At 40.6% G+C, this 22,189-nt stretch overlaps 1 protein-coding gene across 1 annotated transcript in view; it reads left to right on the top strand.

Annotated features, from left to right (window-relative positions):
- Positions 1-21,685, top strand: part of trabd2a (TraB domain containing 2A) — a 56,593-nt gene extending 34,908 nt beyond the window's left edge. The window contains exons 7-9 of the mRNA XM_008324817.3: positions 13,373-13,463; positions 15,616-15,879; positions 19,828-21,685. Coding sequence (XP_008323039.1) covers positions 13,373-13,463; positions 15,616-15,879; positions 19,828-20,035 — 563 coding nt within the window. The 3' untranslated portion in view covers positions 20,036-21,685. The remainder of the gene's footprint in view (positions 1-13,372; positions 13,464-15,615; positions 15,880-19,827) is intronic.
- The last annotated feature ends 504 nt before the right edge of the window (positions 21,686-22,189 follow it).

The following is a 22,189-nucleotide window of genomic DNA, read 5'->3' as shown; positions in this document are numbered from 1 at the left end:
TGAAATCAAATGAGGTGAGAATGGGTCCAACTTTGGCCTGGTACCTAATGAGCTGGTGCTGATCCGCAGACCGTTGGTTGGCTACCCCTTGTCTACAGTAATCATGATTTATTAGACCTATGAATTAATGATTACACCATCAGCATATGCCTTCCCTCATATCTCCTTGGTGTTTTCAAACGTCTCTAACGTCAGTTGCGTATTTATATTTCCTCGGGTGTAACATAAAGAAAGGTGTAACTGTTAGGATGTTCAGATGTCAGGAGCATCTGTGCTGCATCAGCCGTGCATATCTGTCTCTCCTTAAACGGGAATATAAACCTGTCAGCCCCTTTGAATAACTAACTGGCTGCTGAGTGAAAAGCAGCTAAACATATACATTTTGCTGCTCTCATCAGGTCAGAGGCCTCAGACGCCGCTCTCCAAAGACGTATAGTTCATGCCGCCAACACTTCTCCACTCAGTCATAGCGGGGAACGCCTGTCACAACAGCTTGTTGTGATTTATTGAAAGAGTTGAACTCCTCACCCCTGGTCCCATTCAAAGCCGGCACTATTTCCTTATGCACCTGGAATGGGCCCTTTTTTCTCTCTTGGCCCCCGGGGGCAAACTTTCATTTGGGCCAGAAATGCCTCACTGCTGTATGAAAGGGGGAAAGGGAAAGGAAAATTATAGATCTCAAACAGAAGTGTGAAACTCTACTGAGGGTTCTGAGCAGGAATTTTTGTTAAAGGATTTGTTCCTTTTCATTTTGGGCTACAACACATGAGGGAAGAGCAACACGCTGCCTAAAGGGATGAAGATGTGACGAGACGGAAAAATATGACTTTTGTGATTTGTGGCTTCCTATCCCCCTGTCTCACACAGTGGTTTTATTGTCTGTCTTTTTGTTAGGCAAAAGCAGTTGGTAGAGTTTAGAGGTTTTAGGTCATTGTTTAACCAGATACAGACTTTTTAAGTCTAGATTCATTACATTTTTCAAGAAACATCGGATTTTATATAACACTGGTTTATAACGTCCTTGACCTATGGTGTTTCATGGGGACATCGCCGTCGTCCATACATTTATTAAGAAAGTTTTGTCCCATCATTTCGACGTACGGTGTGGAAACAAATTCTGCACAGGAACTGGTTGGAAGGTGAATTTGTTTAGGTTCACCATTTGCAGCATACATTGGATTGGGCTAAATTCATCACACTTTTTTTGTGTTTGTTTTTTTGGAAATTGTTGGCCTTGCATTATGGCTGCTCGGTGTAAGGCAGACTCTTCTTATTTTGTTTGTTTTATGATGTCACTGTGTTAGCACAGGTGAGTGACACATACTAATGTACAGTATGTGAGTTCTGACCTCTGAATGAATTAAAGATTATCTACTGAAGGTTATTAGCTATTTAGTTAACTACAACATCAAAAGTAATAAAGTAAAAAATATACATGTATTCTGTAAAAAAAAGACAAAACAACAGCAGATTTACACAAATATATCTACATTTTTGTATATCTGCTGTTGTTTTGTCTTTTTGTACCAAAAATATTACAAGCTAAACAGTATCTGATTAAACTTAATTAATAACAAAGTATGTTTTATATATAAAGAATGATTAAAATAGAATAAAAATTCCTTTAAAATAATTCTGTCAATAAGACACAACATATGTTAGCAACAAGTATGTTGGCAATTTCTGTTAGCAACACGTTTGTTTCATACTTTGTTGGCAAGTTGTTTTCAATTACTTGGAGAAAAAAATACTGTAATATTTTATAATTTCAATGATAAACACTGGGTTTCCTGTTTCACTGGCATTCAAAAACGTTGCTCTTGTTGCGATGTTTTATTGTGAAAGTAGTAAAACAGCCAGAAATACGTTTTGTCAAATTAGTTGATTGAGGCCCGGGTGGGATTCAACAATCGATCAAACAGAGACAGAACTTTAGCTACGGTCACAAACCGCCTGTTGGAGAACATTTCAAAAAGGGAAAAGATGTATTATGTCATATAAGATAACATGAGCTGTGACGCCACAAAACCTCTGCTGTGACAACGCGCAGGCTTCCACCCTATAGATCTGCTGCTGCTGCTTATGATTCAGCCCAGAACCATAGATGATACCCAGGCCTAACTGGACGTACACAAGATCTCCTGCAGATTACCGAAACTAAACAAGCACAAAATTGCTCACTGAGACACATGGCTTTGGACGGAGGCTTTGAGAAGAAACATCTGAGGGAGCACATGATATGGAGGCTTTTTTTTTTAAACACTAACAGGCGTCTGATTTCCCTTTGGTATCCGTTTACTGCACGGTGACAGTGGGGAGGCTGGACAGCGACTCTCAACAGGAGATTATATATAGAGAAAGACAGACTCACTGCTGTAGTTTCTACCGTCTCGTGTTGGCTGTAAGAGCGGCACGACTTTAATCAGACCATCGTAGAGATCTGCAGTCGATCTAAAGTATGAAATGACTGGCTGTGTTGTCAGGTGGAGGCCGAGCACGGCTTCCTGCACGGCTGAAATTTCATCTTGGAGCAATTTGGCTTTTAGTGTAGTTATCGTAGATTGTGTAATTCGCGCCGCTAATCTAGTTTCAATCAATTAGCTTTGCACAAATATGTCCGTCTTCACCAGTGACCCTTACAAACAAGCTTTCATCGTGGAATAAATGTGGCGCGTGAGAATAATTTAGGTTTTCCGTCAGACGTTTAAGCTACATTCCTAATGTGGTTTTGTTGTTTAATCTGAGGATGGTGACTAACAAGGTAAAAGTTTGAAAAACAAATCCCTTATAAGTAAGTACTTCAGGATAAAATGTTAAGATGGTGTGGATTAGTTGGGTTGGTGCAGAAGTGTTGGGGCAGCATTTGTCAAGCCTATCATTAACCTATAAAAATTTCATCTTGATAATTCAGAACGGACAGTATTTCCAGTGTTTTTTCATATGTATATATATATGTGTGTGTGTGTGTGTGTGTATATGTATATATGTATGTATATGTATATATACGTATGTGTATATGTGTATATATGTATATATATGTATTTATATATATAAATAAGGACAACCATTTAGCAATGAACAAAAACACAAACTAAACCCAATTCTCCTTGTTTGTTTGTGTTTGTTTGGTCAAACATCTGATGATGGCTAAGAGTTGTGCACATTTAAAAAAAAAAGTTTATCACCTTTACTGTTACGCTAACTGTAAAATATATTTGTAAAATCCGATTCTCTGTAAAACACAGACACTGCAGTGCAGGAGTTCAGAAGTGAATTAAGTGAAGAAAAAAAAACCTACTAAAATCCACATATTAAAACTCATGCATCTTCAGCTGAGCAGTGGATTTTGGAACAACTCCCTAATAAAAATCGCTTCACTCAACACCGAGAACATCCTCGCGTCGGCCTCTGAGTGAAATGAGACGTTCAGAGTTGGCAGCACGTCGGTGTACTTTGTCAGAACTGTTCACTTTTACTGAATTCTCCACCTTTGATCACCCTGACCCCAGTGAACGAGCTGGTGTGTGTGTGTGTGTGTGTGTTCAAGCACCGTAACTCTTTTGGCAGACGCACGCAGCGCCAATGCCGAGCGTCGCGCCGAAAGCGCAGAGACTATTGAGGCCTGACAGATGTAATCCCTAACACGGTTTCCAAAGTGCTGCGTGCCACCACAAATTCACGGCGAAGGCTTGTTTTAAAAGAAACAACCTCACACCGCAGGCCTCTTGTGCACACGAGTTCTCCTTTATCCTCAGTATAAATTCAAAGCTGCTCAGTGCGATATCCAGTAACCTCAGACAGGCACTTAGACACTTTTCTAAACACTCTGAGTTACATTAGAAGTTCTGGAAGAGCCAGAGAAATAGACGTAAGACAGTGGAATGATGGGGTGTTGTATGAGTCCACTTTAAATTTTCAAATATTACGGCATCAAGTCAACACAAGGATATGTATAATGTTCATAATAAATTCAAGCTGGGACAGAAATGAGGTACATAGAACCATCGAGGAGCTTAAAGACACGGTAAATTATTAGTGTTAAACAGAGGTGAGATGAATGAGTGGAAAAGTCATGACTTACACTTTCTCCTCAGTCACAACTACTGTGTTTAAAGATGGACTAAACAGGTCGACTGAATTCTGTTGAATCATACAGTCCCATGTAATTATTTTTATTTTATTTAAGGGAAATAAATCCAACAATAATTGCACCAGGTTTTTTTTTTTGCTACCCTGTTAGCATGTTAGCTGAAGAAAGTAATGACTTTTGATTCAGTGGTCAGTTTTGGTACTTCAGCTTGTTTTATCTGGTCTGTGAGTCTAATAAATACTAAATAATCTAAATATATTACTATTAGTTCTCTTTTTGCTACTTGCCTCAAGTTAGGTTGTTTTTTTACCCTGTTTTGTTTATATTTATAACAAAAGTTATTTTGGGAAATTGCAGGTGTATTTCTTTATACGGCAACATGTTTCTTGGTTGCTCTAATGTTGGTTAAGTATCTTATATTCAATACATTTATTGAATATGTATGACCTCATTCTATATCATTCTAGCATTTTTTTCTTCATCCATGGCTATGACTCAGAGTTAATGTGTAGTTTCCTAAATGGTAGTATTTGTCAAACTCATACGAGTATCTGCAGTAATATGACCTAACCTGTAGTATACCAGTAGTAGTAGTTGGTTGTTTGGTGTCCATCCCTACTTTAAAGTTGGATTAAACCAGTGGTTCTTAATTATTTTCTGTCATGCCCCCCCCATGGGGACATGTCCCCCCATGACCCACACTACTATTGAGAACCTGATAACTTGTATATTTCTATCTGTACAAACCACTGTATGAGTTGCTGCCACCTAGTGACTGGAGGCTTGTTATGATTCAAGCATTACAGCAGTGAGACACCTATGTCCAGCGTGCCAAAGGAAGCCCCTCAGGCCCCTCAGCACCTCACCCCGCCCCCCCCAGGACGCCCTCCAGTACCTCACTGCACCCCCTCCCTCCAGGGGGCCCGCCCCACTATTGGAGAAGTACTGGATTAAACCAAACTTTCCTTCATTCATATTCCCAGTTTCTTTAAAACAAACAGTCAGACTGTATTAAATTTACTCTGGAGTTTGAGCCGACACCAAGTCAGGGTTTGGTCTACATGTCTGTATTACAGCATTATTTCCAGTGTTTCTCTTATCCTCATCTGTCACAGTTCAGGATCTGGTGACGTCATGTCCCTGTCCTGTGTTCTACACACCTTCCAGCTGTCTGAGCGACGAGACAGCTGACCGTATGTCTGTTTTCCTTTCCATTTTAAATGTGCAGCAGCTTGTCCGGGCCTCCTTTACCTCAACGGCCTGCATCAGTGTGTGAAGCCACGATCTGTATCAGCTCCGCGAAAAAGAAAACACTCGTTAAATCCTACGTCTGAACTCGGCCACTCGCGATGCCAGAGAAATAGAAGGAGAAATGTTTTGGTGGTGCTTGAGTTGTTAGCATTCTTTGGATGATTTTATGGAATGGTGCTGTGTCCCTGCCCTGGGCCTGACAATACGAGCCTTTCAGATGCACACATCCACATCACAGCTGCCTTTTATTCCAGCTGTGAACAACCAGCATCACAAATTCAAAATCCTGAGGTGAAGATATGTTCCCAATCTCCTTCCCAATCTATATTCTTCTTAAGGCACATACTTTGCCTTAAAATTGTCACTTTGTTGTCCAGATTCCAAATGTTTGAAACATAAAAAAGTCTCTAGAAACCTAATTGTTAGCTGAAAAAAAGTTAACAGTAGTCTATAATATAAATTAGCCAAAACCTAGCTACAGACCAAATAAATACATATATTAATAAGACTATTCAAAGAAATAAAAGCTAAAGCTGTAGTCATAAATTAACATAATCTTTAAGGAAAAAAAGACCATAGCTAAATTTTGGAACACATAATGTAGCAATTTAGCTATAAAAGTAGGTTAGATTAAGGTCAGATATAAAAGGTAGAATTTTACCAAAGATTGAAATTACCAACCGATATATGATTTGCCGATATTCTCCAAACACTTTTCGATTCGAATTCTCGATTCCGATATCAATCAAAACGAACTTAGAAATAATAACTAAAGATTTAGCTAGAAATTGTTTAAATTTAGTCAAAAAAATTACACAATACATATAGTCAAGCCAAGATTTCTGTAAATGTTTGACCATTAAAATGATTCGAATATAAAAAAAATAATCAGCAGAAAAACCAAAGATCAAAGGTCAACACCATCAGGGTCCTGTAAAAGTTTAAAAACAGATTGTGGAAAAATACATTTCACTCAAACCCTGCTTTTTATGGTCACTATTTTTGTCATGTTTCAACAAGTGCCAGTGAAAGCAGCTTTATTTAATGCTTGAGATGTAACATGTGATTTATTACTTTAAATCACATCACACCTCATTATTCTCCACATGGAATCAAAAAGTCAACACCGCAGTCAGTCCTTCCAAGTTTCCCCGGGAAAGTTTTCCTGGCAAACTGCGGTGCATCTCCAGGAATAAAGGTACACCTGTAAAGAACGTGAATGATTCTCAGTAGTTGACAGAAATATGATTTATAGCACATCAGAATCCATTCAACCAGGAGCAAGTGCATCTGAATATATATCCAGACTGGAGGTATGGAAATCTGCAAGATTTATGTTTTGGTCTGTACTTTTAACATTTCTATAACTAAAATCCTATTCATGTCTGCTGCAAATGTTTAGCAACCAGCATCTACTTTCAGAAAATGCTTTGAACACTTTGCTGACTTTGCGCTTTCAAAGAAACTGTGACATCACCTAATGAAAACAGGCCCACACAGCAGGTCATTAATGACGGAGGAGGGTGGAAGCAATAAAACAACCTGTGGAGGTTTAGTTTGGCTGGGATCGCACTTTAATCCTTAAACTGGACGGCTCCTGCGTCATTCTGCTCTCAGACAGTGCACGTGTGTGTCCTGTGTACACCGGTGTGATAAATCACATGTCTGACGTCCGCTGTTTTATCGGAAAATGTTGCAGAGGAGAGAGTAAGAAATGGGTACCGCGTCAGACTCTGGAGAAAATTGAATATTCTGGAGCTTGTCGTCTGGTTTGAACCACTGATAGATTTGCTCATGTACAATTTGCTGAAGTGCCTCTCTTTTTTTTTTTTGCCACACTGTAGTGTATTCTAATCCGGCTGAGACGTTGGATGAAAATGACAGCATAGCATCTAAAATAGAATCAGGCTAAATTGGTTCCAGGCAGAAACATTCGTTTTTGGATCGCTCCTTTCCCCTCCGTGTCTCATCCAGCGGTGAAGAATCTCGGTGCCTCGTCTGAGGAATATTATATTAACGTTTAAACGACTCGTAGGTCTCGACACCACAAGTTGGCAGCGCGACGCGAACTCTGAGAGTTTCACGTTCGAAGAACGCTTTTCTAGTAATTGAATTGTGGTCGAGGTCTTTTTAGAAACTCTGCTTCTCAGATGCGTCCACGTCTTGTCGCCTTTTCACTTTGTTCAAAGAGCAGCAGGAGCGACTGTAACGTCAGCCCCGCTGCGCCATCGAGCTCTCGCCACTGAATTAGCTACAGCTACCCAATGGCGCCTACAGTTGGAATCCTAATGGAGTTTCACTCCTGGCTTTGAATGAAATATTTGGGAAGGTGCAGCCATGGGTCAGTGGGAAGAGGCGGTTAGGTCCTGACCAGAAGGTTGGAAGTTCAAAACCAGCCTTGTGGTGACGTGTCCTCTGGCAAGACACTTAAACCAAAGTTCCCCGCCGTTCCCACTCTTATACAAATACAATTGATCTAGCTGGGACAAATATATATGTATGTGGTAGTTAAAATCCGGCAACAGCTAGTGAAACGTAGTAATAGATAATAACATCAAAACAAATACATTAAAATATTTATTTTTAAAAAATTGAAGAAATTTTGTTAAAAAAGGTACCAACCATATAAGTAACATTTAACGTAGAGTATAAACTGCAGTAATATATAAAAACTAAGGCTAAACGTAATGAATTATTAGATAATAAGAGTACTACAATATAAAGTTAGCAATAATAGGCTATAGATCTGTATTAAATCTATATTTAAAGCTGAATAATCTATATTGATTTAAATGCATCAAAAATGATCTAACCAAATTATAATGTGTAAAAGTGCCACATTTGGCCTGAGAGCCTCACTTTTGCCTGTTTGTTTTTCCGAGGCCGAGTGTAAAATAACAGGAATACAAATTTCCAGTTCACTTTTTGATCATTTGTCCTGTATCTAGGAGAAAGGTAGAGCAGAGGCCGACGGCTGACTGGCATTGATTTTGACAGAATTTAATCATTCCGTCTCTGCGGGGAGAATATTCCAACAGTCTCCTGTTCTTTTCAAACAAATTGTTCCTGACTGAGGTTTAAAGTCTAATACAGGGAGGAATGGACTCTCTGTCAAAGACATAAAACAGCAGGCTCTAACCAGGGATAAGAAGAAGTGCAGCATCAGCAGAGTGTATTCTTCCACAGACTTAGAACGTGCGTTACTATGGCATCATCTGATTGGCCGATCACGAGCGGCTGTAAGTCATAATTTTCTCCTTATTTGTCTCCTGGCTGTCACTTTAACGGACGAGTGCACGTGAAGACACTGAGGTCCAGCAGCGGTCTGTTAGCAGCTAGCTGGGCCAACACCGTCCAACTTTCAGTGGGTCTGTGCAGAAACCTAATTCTGTTATTTCATTTTGATAATAGTTTGAACTCTCACTTTCTTTTTATAGCTCCCCAGCTGCCTCCACACTCTGAAATCCATGCATGGTTGTTGTTTTTCCCTAAACCGCCTCGTTGTCAAGGAGCCACACAAGGACGAGAGAGCTTAAAAAAACTTGGCCTGGTCCAAAGGCTCGTGGCTTTATGTCATTGTTGACATAGAACCAAGGAAAACACGGTGTGTTAAAGATCTGGGGACTGCACCAGACAGCTGATTGCCATCTCCTGCAATAAAAGGCTTCTTTCAGCGCTGTGCGGCGGTGATTATGAGGCTGCTGGGGCGAGCGCGCTACAGCCGGGGAACATGTGTACATAAACGGGCCGGGAAGGCAATATGGGTCCTGAACGGCCTCAGCGCTGCCCTTAGAGTTTGTTTATCCAACATGCGGTGATGTTATGAGAGCTACAGCTCGGGCCCCGCTTACAAGATGTAATGTAAATATTGTATGTGTGTGGAAAGAAATGTTATTTAAGGATTACCATATGGTCTAATAATCCAGGATCCTGACTGACGAGGAGAGCTGTCTCCCAGTCAGGACACACGGTGTTTTCAAGTTCATTGACACGTTGGATTGGATAGGGTAACTTTTTTACATACAGTCTGATATAAAGTCAAATTGAACTGATCCCTTCAAGTCACATGCCCACTGTCCAGAAGAGAGCAGTGACTCCATGTGATCAAGTCCACTAGACATCTCTACATAACAAACAGGCCCAGTTCTAAATGTTCTGGATGTAATCCACGTCTGGCCTGCAGAAAACTTGACCCTCTTCATAAATGTTAAATTAAAACAGGTGGATAACTGGGCCAAAGACGTGGTGTTTTTATTTAGGTTCTTGACCAACACTAGGTAACACACACACCAGTTCATCCTCAGAACCTTTATAGAGATTTAGGATTGAATGTCTTCAGAGACTCACTGATGATGCGTTGTAAAAGACCATGCAGGTTAGCAGCTCCTGCTGCTACAGTACTACTGACCCACAGCCGTCCAGCCAGCCACTTATACCGCAGTACTTAAAAAGTCCCTTAGAACTTTCCCAAACCTTACTCAGAGTTATTAAAAGTCTCAACAAAGAGCAACAAAGTCTAAGAAGTTTTCGTTTTCAATTTTTCAAAATTCAGAATATCGCCCTTGCCATTGCGGTCAGTGACTCAGTGGTCTATATTTAGTCCAAACAGTATTCAACAGTGGCTGCAGCGCCCCAGAGTGGTTTGCCTTAAAGCAACTGGTTTGATGCCCATGTGTGCGCTTGTTTTGTCTGGGTCCTCCAGTGTCCTCACGCAGTCCAAACACATGCACCATTAGGTCACCGTTAACCCTCAGTTAGCCATAGGTAGGAGTGTGATTGAGTGAATGCTTGTTTGTCCCTGTCCAGAGTGAAACCCCGCCCTAATCTGATTGACCACTCAGATTGATTCTGCCAACCTGGAAAGGATTCATTCTTTTCTTGGACTTATCTTGATAACTTCGACACTACATCGCAGTTCAGAGTCATTTGACGCATGGTGAAAATATAGAAATGTCCCTTTAGCATCCATGACAGGCTGATCGGGGTCCTGCCAACCCACTGATCCTGTTGTATATACACTGTGGTACGAGGGGAGTGGGCTGTGAATGAGACCTTTCACTCCTGCCCATGTTCTTTATCGGTACCATCTTTCCTCTTTCTTAGAGCTGCTGGAAACACAAACAGTGAAAACACTGTGCATTCACGTGGACGTCCTTGGACTCCTTTAATGGATTGAAAACGTATGAAATTGGCCTGAATAAATAATCAGTGGAAATCAATGTCAGATGTCACGGGTGTCGCTCCAGGAGTGTGCCTCCAGGCCGTGGGTGCTGCTCTGCTTCCATGTTCTCACACAGGCTTAGAGCTGCAGTGGAAGAAGAGCTGGGGTTTGTGTGGGAGCCCCGAAAAACCTCAACGTCCAAAGTGTTTTGGTTTTTGATTTTGGTGTTTTTATGTTCAAGAAGTGCTTGAATTTGTATCAAGGACTGGAAAATCAACCCGTGTTTTTCTAAGCAAAAACAATTTAACCAAACCAGTGTCGTAGCCCAGTTCTCAATGTCTCTGTTCCAAGTCCAAGTCACAGGAAAGAAGTTTGAAACAAGTCTTTGTTGAGTCTTCAGGATTTCAGCTCTCTCCTAAAGTCGAGCCCAGAACAGAGTTCCAGAGGTTTCACTGATGGTAAAAACTGGTCCACAGGCTCAAGTCCAAGTTAGACCTTGGTTTCAGTCTCTCCACGACTGCAGGTCTTTCTCCTCCTCCTCCTGACATCCTGGACAGGAGAATCTCCAGGTGTTTACCTCCATATGTCTGAGGATTAAAAGAACAATTTCAGAGTAAACGTCTGTTTACGTTACAGGGAAATGTGTTGTTTTTTTCCTGTTGATTGTATGACGCAGCAGATAAGCAGGAAATAATTACAGTGATTACGACTCAATATTTCAAACAACACCAGGAAATGGTAACATCTGCCATGATGATACTCTGCAGGAGGACAGCGGGATGTTTACGTGTTAGCATCGTGAACCTTTTAGATTTATCATGTGTGCTGTGTATTTTTTTTTTTTTTTATCCGTATCTATCTGGTCTTTCGTGGCTCCACTTTGCTGTTCGGGAACTTTTTGTTAGTTTTTATCCTTATTATCAAGTTTTCTTTTGCTAAAAATTTGGCTAATTTTTCTACCGCTTTAACACAAAATTAACGAGTCCTTGTGATACATTTCTATCTCTCACACCTTTAAGTGTTGCCTGGCTTTACTTGAAGCTATCTTATGGCACAGTTTTACTCTTCAATGTAGTGAATTTCTGGGTGAGATTTTATTTTAGCATATTAAGCTAATTTAGCATACTTATTATTAATGTGTTTGAAGTTTAAACTACCAAATTAATTTAAATTGAATTGAATCTTTTAACTATTTTTAGCTGACTTGGATAGCTTTTACTTCTTATGTCTGGAGAATAAGTCAGTCATCTGGCTATTTTTTAAATTTTTTTATTTGAATTTAAAATCTCTCCAAAGGTGAGGAACTTAAAAAATAAAAGTGTATGTGTGTTTGTGCCTGTGTGTGTGCATGTGTGTCTCTTTTAAGTCCTCCGTGTCCACCCACCCTTCTGTGGTTCTTCATTGTGTTCCAGAGTTCCATTTGTCCCACCTTAATCCCCTGACGTGAACTCACATCCATCACACTGAATTGTTTCTACTTCGTGAGCTGCTGAGCTCACTCTCTCCGTCTTTCTGCTGCTTCAGTCCAGTTTACCCCCCCTCCCCCCAGGGAGTTTAAGTGCTGATGGCTGTAAAATTGGCCAAGGACCTTTATTAATGAAGGATTTCTGAATTAAATGAGAATAAATGAAGAGTGGCTCATTCTCTTCAAGCAGATCTGGGATTATATTAACAAAAGGAAAATAAAGTGACGCATTGGATACAACTTCATGTCCAAAAACAATACTGCAACTCAGAGTATCTTCCGATACAGATATCAACCCGATACCTTCTTTTCTCCTCCAGCACGACTCAGGCTGCCGTTGCTGAAGTGATAGCTTCTCTGTTTACAGCATGCAAAGTTCAGTTCGCTATTTGGTCTTAGGTATTGGATCGGAAGGGCTATAGTTATTTTTTAATGTTCGATGCTGGAATTTTGACCAATATCGGACTGATACAAATCCAGAGTATCGGATCGGATTATAATACGTCCTGTTGATTTATTTAAATTCTCTGCATAGTTATCTGTAGACAAAGGACAACACTTATCAAGTTAGCATGTGGTGGATTCACCCCTTAGTGTGTCATCTTGAAATATACATCAGAAACCCCAGGGAATGTTTTTTAATAACATTGAAATTCAAATCAGGTTTAGCATTTTAAAACTAACAGAAAAAGTCACATGACTTTGCCTTTGAAGGGCTGTCTTTAACCTATCTCAGCACCTGAACTTTAAAAGGAATTGAAGTAAAGTTCTGGTCTTGTTGCTCTGATGGCTTTGTTAGTTCATGGGAGTTACTTTCAGGTACCGACTCCTTAGACGGAGCAGCATCATCGTGGTCTCGGCAGACCTGTCTCTATCAAATGTCTCTGGCTCTGATTAAAGGGCCGGTGCACATTGTTTACCAAACTCCACCGCGCCACGGCTGAGCAGATTCAAACAATGGTCCCCTGCTCCCCTTTGTCAGAGAGGGGGGGGGGATGGAGACCTCTTGACATGGCAACCTGAAGCCTGAATGCCCCCACTTCACCTAGCTGACAGGGTCAGAGCAGGGAACACAGGAAGGAAATAAAGGAGAAGAGGGGAAGTCAGAGATAAGGAGGTAAGAGAAGGAAAGGACCAGGAAGAAAATACGTTTGATATGAGAGGAGGGGGAATGGATGATGAAAGAGGAGGAGAGGGAAGGCTTTTTAAAAAGAAAAAGTAGAGATGATGCCAATCTGTAAAGACTGAAGATGTAATCTCTCCTACTCTCCCCCTCTGTTGTTCCTGTTAGCACATGTGCAGCAATAAATGTGGCAAACGCCTTGTTCCCATCTGCCCGACATGAACCTAAATATCAGAGCATTCTGAAGGCCAGGTCATCACTGCTCTCTCTTCTCTGCTGCAGGTCACTTTCTGGGCAACAATACGGTCATTGATGTGCTCCGTCGCCACGGATACGAAGTGGAGCACACCCCTGCTGGGCAGCCCATTAACAGGTACATTTACAACCTAAATCCCCTTGAACACACACACACACACACACCCACACCAGCGGCTCCTCATTTGACTCCATTGATTTTCTAATTCAAAGTGGCAGCACATGGCAGAACTCTCACTCTCCTCTGACTTTATACGGCCGGCTAATTTTACAGAATTACTAGGATTTATTGTTTTTCAAACAAAGTCTGCTTTAAAAATAGTCCTCTTTCATGTAACACTGAGCTAGTTCCAAAGTGACCGAGTCAAACTGCCAATAAACCTCCTAATGTTTCAGAATGGTTACAAATGGTCAGTGCATCTGCCAAGAAGAGGAAAGACAAAATAAGAACAGACATGATTAATAACAGTTGAAATTGGTCTAAGTGCAATTCAAAAGAAAAAGAAAAGAGCTGTATGGACTATGACAGTGGTGCTGTGATGAGGAACAAAAAAAAAGAAAGTCTTTGGAAGCACTTCGTCAACAGTCCTTCGACATGAAACGCTGAAGAAATGGAGAGATGACAAATTTCACATTACAAATGTAAAAAGATTTAACAAGCTGAAACTGTGTGTGAGTTCATGGCAGGGCCAGACTCGGCAGTAAAACTGCTGTTTTATGGTTGGTTTTATGAGCTACAAATATGCATTCATTCAACATACATCATAATTATGTCCTTCAAAACTATTATTAGAACTAATAAAATTACTTTTAATGTCAACAATGAAATGTAATTGGTTAATAGTCCTGTTCATGTTGAGATAGTATAATAAATACATATCAAGTGATATATATATATATATATGTATATTGGTTAGACTATGTTACTAAAATACAGAATTAGCCTAACTGCCAAAAGTAGCAGTTAGCAGTAAGCTAATTGACTGTAGCCCAAAGCTAGTCACTAAAGCAAGTATTTACCGGAAGTTAACTTCAGGTGTAAAAAAACATTTTAAAAATGGGGATAAACTAAGACAGATCAGTAGTAAGCTAAACTGTTCATCATAAAATTAAAACACATTTAAAAATGTGCTAAAACTCACATAAGTACTGAAACATTAGCCCAGAGATAACTCTGGGCTAATGTTATGCTAATGTAAGTCTATAAAAACTGGTGAAATTAGTTAAAAGAAGAAAAGAATAGCTAATGATTAGACCACGTGTCTAATTAGCTCAACATTTGTAATCATTTTGAAAAGAACGAGCATCACATTACAGAAACTAAAGGTAAATATAGTGTTGAATATTAGCCTAGCAAAAAAAACTATATACTGTATTTTTGGACTAAAATAGACAATCTGACACCAAGTCGTTGAGAATTAGATTTTTCACAGAAAATATTTCTTCTTCTGTAGAAACGTAACAAATAGATTGCAGCTTAGATAAGTCGGTGACGAAGAGTCGTTGAAAGCCTAGACTCATAGCTCCTGCTGTGAGCAATGTAGTGTAGTGGAGCGTGTCCCACACTGTGGGTGGTTATCTGTGTGTGGATCAGTGTTCGTGTCCCAGCTGTGAGTGTATGAACCGTCCAGTGAATCCACTATTATACACAAACCCAGTGTTGGACGTAGGATAAAAGATAGAAGTGAAACGTCAAGATGGTAGATTTGTAGCTGAAACTGAGCTGCATCTTTAGGCTAAAAGTGAAGCTAAGTATCATGTAAGAATATTATGTACCCACAGCTAATGATCCTCAGACACATTTTGTTCTGATCTAATCAGCAGTGACTGGTAGCTTATTGTATTTAATTCGTCCCAGCACCCTTAATGGTTCGTCTCAGCACCTGTGTTAGAATTTGACCAGAAAATCTTGTTGGCCATGTTTTCTTCTCTCTGACACAACTGGACTCCACGCCAGTTGACCACATGTGGGTAAAAGGCAATTGGTAACCATATGTAGCCCACACGAGGCCCAAGGTTTCACCACATAGCTGTGTAGCACAAATAAGCCGCGTGGACATCCTGGCTGAGATGTCCCTGGAACAGTTAATGCAATTCTTACCAAGCAAAAAAATGACAATTAATTGATGCTTTAACTGATGTGTCTCAACAAGTTTTTATAAATCAGTCACCTTTATGTCTGTCCTAGAACCTTTCGACCTACTCTAATGGCAATTTTCATTTTCATTTTCAAAAATCCAAGTCTCTGACGTGTTTTTTTTTTTTTCCAGGAAATCCTCCTCCACACCAGAGTCTGAGGACCACTATGGTGGTTCCTCATTTCTGGAGCCTTTCCTCCACGAGCTCCCCCACAAAGAGGACGATCAGGAACGTCCCCTAGAGGATGACTTTTTACCCCACATGCTTCTGCCCCCGGACAGCTTTGAGCTGCTGGAGAAAACAGAAAGGAGACTGCTTAAGAAAAAGAGGAGGAACAAACCGAAGAAGCAGAGGCATCGGCATTTCAACGACCTGTGGGTTCGCATCGAGGAGAGGTAGGAGAACAGGAAGGAGGGCAGAAAAAATAACAAAACAAACCCCATCCCCTGGGTCGTGTTTCTCTGTGTTTGTTGTAAAAGAATGCTTGGTTTGTGATAAAAGGATTAGGGGAAACGTAGAAAAGGTGAGACTTTAGGCCAGAGGTGAGGACAAAGGACAAGGGAAGGAAATGTTGTTCTGTTTTACGCTCGAGGCTAAACAGCCACCGTATCACATCGCTATATCTCTTCAAGCAATCAGTGCACACTTCCACACCAGCCTGCAGTGTGGTGCGAGTCCACACATACCAATTTCTATCCGGTTTAAGTGTCCTCTATATGAAAACAGCAGCCTGGGAATTCCGACCAAGTATCCGGTTTTGGTCTCTGAGTAGCTCCAGGCAGGGACTAACCAGACCAGCTCACCAGGCTCACCTTTCAGTCCAAAAGGAGACCCGTGCAAGGTGTGGGCTGTGATGCTGCTGAGTTCGACATCCTCATCTTAAAGGCAAAATTAATTTTAAAAAAAAGCTACAGTGTCTTAGCGTCAACAATACTCCTTCCAGAAAATGACGCACTCACGTGTCTGGAGAGTGACTACCAGTGTTGACGAGAACTGTAATCAAAGGCTGACATGGGTATCGACAGTCAACCACATTTTTTCAGACCTGGAGGCAGTAAGGAGTTTCCGATAAGTCACCCATTTTTACCTGAAAGGAAACTGAGCACCTGGTGTTAGCCCACGCACAGGTACATGAAAACTCGACAGGAAGGCGATTGAAGTAGCTGATGGAGCAAACCACAGGACGATAAGGTCAAACCGCCACACACATAAATCACTGTACGTGTATATTCTGCCAACATTAAAAGTCATCCTTAACCGTCTCATCGACTCTGAGGGAAAATGGAATTCAGCCCCTGGCTCCATCACAGCCGGGACTATTGTCGAAACAGGAAATTTCAGGACAGCATTTCAGAAATTTGAGGTTTGACGAGTCATACAGCATCCTGTTGGTGTTTATTCAACCTTATCTTGCCTCATCTACACGTGTGGTGCAGATACTCTTGATGCTAGATGGAATTTCGGCTGAACTTGAAGGCTCAGTGGTTGGCACTGTCATCTCACCGTAACAAGCTCCGGGGTTTGACTCGCCGTCCTTAATCCTGGAAGGAATCTACAGGCGTGAAACCTTTTCTTTGAGATGCCTTTTCCCATCCAAAAAAAAAAACAAAAAAACAATTGGAAAAGTTTCTGTTGGCTTCATTGGTCAATGTTGGACTATATAGGTTTATTAATTATTATTATTTGTACGAAAAAAGTAGTATCATCTATATATTATCTAATATAAACATCACGGACATTTTCTGATAATGTCAAAAATACATAAATACATATAGGTCTTCTGTTGATAAGTTTGCCTACAGATGCAACAGTGATTCAAGAGCCATTCTCAAGATGGCGCTCTTGAGAACGGTTGCCGTCATCTGGTATCCATCTTTGGCGCAGGTGTTTCAGCTTCCTGTCCTGTTCTGTGCCCTGATTTGACCAGTCAACCCAAACTGTTAAATAACATTCCAACTTTGTCCAAGATTGAATTTAAAACCTAACAAAGTTACAGACATAATCGGTCGATGAATCAAAGCAGGGAAATTCGCTCTCTGAATTAAACATGAAATGTTTTTATGCCCAGTGATGGATGGAAAAGTCCAACCGTGTAGCGTCTGTTCATACGAGACAGAGGCGGTTTGTGGACGTTATGTCTGCAGAGATGATTTCAACTTTCAGTCTCAAAGAGAGAGAGAGAGAGAGAGAGAGAGAGAGAGAGAGGCAGTGTGTTCAAACCCGGAGGAAGCAGACTGTTTGTGTACACGTTACACAGAGTGCAACGTGCGGCTCTTTTTGTATATTTGAATGTCTGAAAAGGTGGAGAGAAGGTGAGGGAGTGCAGGAATACAGAAGCAGCCACAGCTCTGTGTTGTGTTTGATGCCTGGCCACAGAGTGATGAGCCACACCTGCTTTCCTGACTTCTCCAGTTCGCCAATGTCAATAAACAGCTCTGCTTTTCCCAAACATTAGCATCAGACTTTCTATGAACATCTTTAAACAGGGATTTCAATCACCCAGTCTGGTCATCACCTGCTTTGGACTTTCCTGCTCCGACTGAAACTCTCCAGAACTGCCGTGTTATTTCCCAGACACGTGAAGCTCATTCTGATCAGTTAGAGTGAGAAGTGATCACAGACGTACGACATCAGGATTTAATCCAGTCCCTGTGCAGAACTTCGTCGTGTTTTCATTTTTCTAAACCTCGATGCTTGTCATAACATAACCTGGGGATGAAGGAAGGAGGAATGTCACTTTTTTTTCTTCCATTTTTTTTGTAATATATCAAATTACTGCTGCAGCCCCAGCGGTATCTGTAGATCCAGAAACTGATCCAGAAACTGAGGAACTTGTGTGTTTGTTTAGCCTGGCCTCATCCCAGTATAAACCACGTCAGCCAAATGGCGGGCTCTGCATCAAACGGAGGAGCAGATATGTTTTAATTGCCAGACTAAAAAAAAAAAAGGGACAGATAATGAATGAGAGACAGACAGGGAGATAAATATGGAGAGAACAAGAGAAATAACTGAATTAGAAACATAATGAACAAGAGAAATAACTGAATTAGAAACACATTTGGTTCTCAGCCTGGAGATAATGACTAAACTGACGCCTCGGGGAGTTTCTCTTCACTGATTGGTCAGTGGATTCTTCTGTCAGAGGAATTTCCCCTTTTTGTGCTTCCATCATCGTTAATATTTCCATTGTTTACCTCCAGCAGTCTGCATATTTTCTCAGGCATTTGTGGAAAATTGTGGGAATGTTAAGAGCCCTGGTCTTCTGCAGCTTACAACAGGATTTTCCTCTTAAGTCCCCAGAACCAGTGGCTCGGCCAGGCAGAAGTACTGCTGCCCGGTGACAGAGTGTTCCCTGTGTATCAGTGAAATCAGAAATTAAAACAGAGAGAGTGAGTTTTTTACTGTCATTTACATAACTGATAAAATGTGGCATTTTGTGTTTTAAAAGAAGGGATTGTTTGTGTATGTTTATAAAATATTTCTTATAACTCAGTTTGTGCCACATGGTGGCAGAAGTGGTTTGCACCCTCGGCAAAAAGAACACTTGATTTTCACTTAGTCTTTGTGCATGTGTGTGTGGTGGTTATGTTCATAATGGTATTAAGTCACAGGACGTATTTGGTCTGCGGGCCACCAGTTGAGGATCACTGTCTTACAGAAAGAAGGTGACCAGTTCAATTTCTCAGCCAGGCCAAAGGTTCTGCAGGAGTAGGGTTATTGACTTTGTATTGGCTGTAGGTGTGAATGCCAGTGTGAATGGTTGACATAGACTGGTGAATGGTCCAGGGTGTACCCCACAAATGCCTATGTGGTGGGATAACATTCAGTCGTCCATGAGACTGAAAGGATTAGGTGGTCCCCCAAGAAACAGGTGAGGGTGGGGGTGAGGGTGGGGGGTATTTGTAGACTTTTTTGCATGTTATGATATTTGCTTCATTTGTCATATTCCTTGGTTGACTTTACCTTCTTTGTCAGTATCAGTCTTTTGTTATGCTAAATTATTGTGTCTTAATGAAGCTAACATTGGCTAACTTTTAGCTAATGCAGTCGGTCTTTTCGCTCTTTAGCCTCACATTTTGGTATTTACAACCTTTATTAACACAAACCTGACAAACTGTTGGCTATTCTTTTCCACTGTCTAACTACACAAATTAATTTAGCTTTCTTCTTAGCTGTTGGCCTTTGTTTTGTTTTTTAGCATTTAGCCTTTTGCAGTTAGTTTCTGTTTAATTCTATGCCACAGGAGGGAGTTGTGTGTCTTATTTCAGATGAATGTCGGAAATCCCATTGAGTGTTCAGAAAAAGAAATATTAATTTTCTTCTTTGTTGTCTTCCCCCCTCAGCTCTTTGGTCCAGTCTCCTCCTCCGCCCATGGTTCGCATCATTAATGGCTACATCACTGTGCAGCCACCAGACAGAGCCCACAGTCACAACAACAACCAGCTCCACTCGTCTTCAGCGTCACCCACAGCCTCTTCATCCTTAACCTCACTCTTCCTCCTCTGCACATTTCTCACAGGAATCACACACATGTGGACTACAGTGCCTTAGCAAAGCCTTTTCCTGGACTCTTTAGAGACCCTCAAAACTGAAGTCAACTCACAGAAAGTGAGATGTGAGATGAGGAGTCATCAAACCTGGAGGAGTACCTCCTGCAGACTGGAGGGGGTTAAAAAAAAGCACAGAGAAAGCTGGTGAGATTCACTTGAGCTGACAGGCATCAGTACACTGCACGGATGTTAGGTGTAGATAATGTCCGTGTTATGGAGGCAGCACGGTACCAGTAGTGGACGGCTTTTGATGAGCATGAAAGTCCATGCTCTGAAACCCTCAGTGTGGACAGCAGGAGGGAGAAAGCGGAACGCACCGTGAAAGCTCAAAAACAGGAAGTATTATTGGACATTACACAACATCCTCCGTCCCGCGTGGGTTATAATGTTACACTTGACGCTCAGCATTCAGCACACAGAGCCTCTGAGGACCAGACGCTCCAGTCAGCTGTCTGTTCAGTGAAAAGAAACAGGGACATCGGTCTCTGAAGATCCTACACTTTCAATAAGTTCAACTGGAACCATATACTGTTGGTGTGTGTGTGTGTGTGTGTGTGTGTGTGTGTGTGTATGTATGTGTTTGTATATGTGTGTATGGATGAGAATGAGGGTTTCTATCAGCTCTTAAATCCCTGGCCTTGAAAACCAGCATTCCTCCTAATGGAGAAATCCGACAGTTTTCAAAGCTCAGCACTGGTGTTCCAGGTCACTGTGGAAGGTCAGTAGAGGTGAGCAAAGAGAACATTTTGTAAAAGAAAAAAAAAGAAAGATTTGAATTTATAAGCATGGCAGGGAAACAGCAATTGTTTTATTATTTTCCTAAATTGCTCAAAACATCTTTACAAGTGCAATTCAACATGAATCATGGCAAACTAATGCATGTTGTGTTTAACTTGTGATGTTATTGTGTGAATGTCAGGAGTGCAGTTGCAAAGAACAACAACATCAATATCCAAACTTCCTGAAATTGCACTTTGTCATCTGAAAATGTTGACAATAACCACCATTTTTTAAATGTCACTCCCTCCGTTGCTACTGTCCATCCTTGATGACCTGGAGTCAACAGAGCAGTTGGAAAAGTGTTGGATTTCTCTTTGAACTATTCTTCCTTTTTAGAAGAACGTCGCATTGAACCGAGGAGGCGGGGCTAATTGTACATATCATTTCTAAATCTTATAGATGTATTTTAGAATTATAAAAATATTTTTTTCGCTGTTTATATCATTATATAAATAGATATGCAGTATATTTTGAAAGGAGAAAATCAGGAACTAACCACCGTAGCCTGTGTCATGTGTCCGAGTGAAGCGTTTTTAAAGGGACAGATGAATGTGTCGTATCAGTGTTATCACTCGCTCCGCTGTATGTGTGTCTGCAGAAAAGGCTTTCTTTTTTAATGTATTTTAGAGCATTTGTTTTAATTTATTTAATTGTCACTACTATTCTGTGGCTACACGATATATATATATATATATTTTGTTCTTTCGGCAAATCATTGTTCAACTGTGCTTTAAATGCAACGACATTTGACTTCTAAACACACGACACTGCCTAACACCAAACACAGACACCGGGCCTTTCACAGTGTCATCTACGACATCAGATAAACTGTAATAGTATTACAATAAAAGCAATAAATATTTATCTAGATTTAAGGAGAAAACTGTTCATTTTGTGAATGTTTTGTGATTCCATCTGGCTCGTGAAGTTGAGAAGGGAGGATTTGGAGACATTTTCTTAGATTGGGGAAGGTCAGGATCAGCTCAGTGAGATGACCAGATGACTGAAATGTGTTTTTGAAAAAAAGAAGAGCAAGACTTCTACTAATATTTTGGCTAAGGAAACATGTTTATTGACATGTTTAACTTGAAAACTTGAGTTTCAACTCTGTCAGTTATGCTTATATTCATATTATTTTTGTGTTTAAAATGCAAATTTAGAATTATTTAAGGTGAGACTTTTTTTTCTTCTCTTCTTGTGATCAGTGTCTTCGAATTAAGCTTTATTCACTTATTTCTGCTTTTAGTTTTACAAAAAAATGCTTGAAACTGTAAAATGTTGGAAAATTTTGGGGAAAAAAAGATTTTGGGACCAAACCTTGGAAAAGTGATTACTTCTGCCTTTACTACAGCAGTGGTTCTCAATAATTTCTGTC

The sequence above is a fragment of the Cynoglossus semilaevis genome, chromosome 14, assembly GCF_000523025.1.
Source record: "Cynoglossus semilaevis isolate Cse_v1.0 chromosome 14, Cse_v1.0, whole genome shotgun sequence".
Classification (NCBI taxonomy): domain Eukaryota; kingdom Metazoa; phylum Chordata; class Actinopteri; order Pleuronectiformes; family Cynoglossidae; genus Cynoglossus; species Cynoglossus semilaevis.
This window is presented reverse-complemented; position numbering and strand designations above follow the sequence as displayed.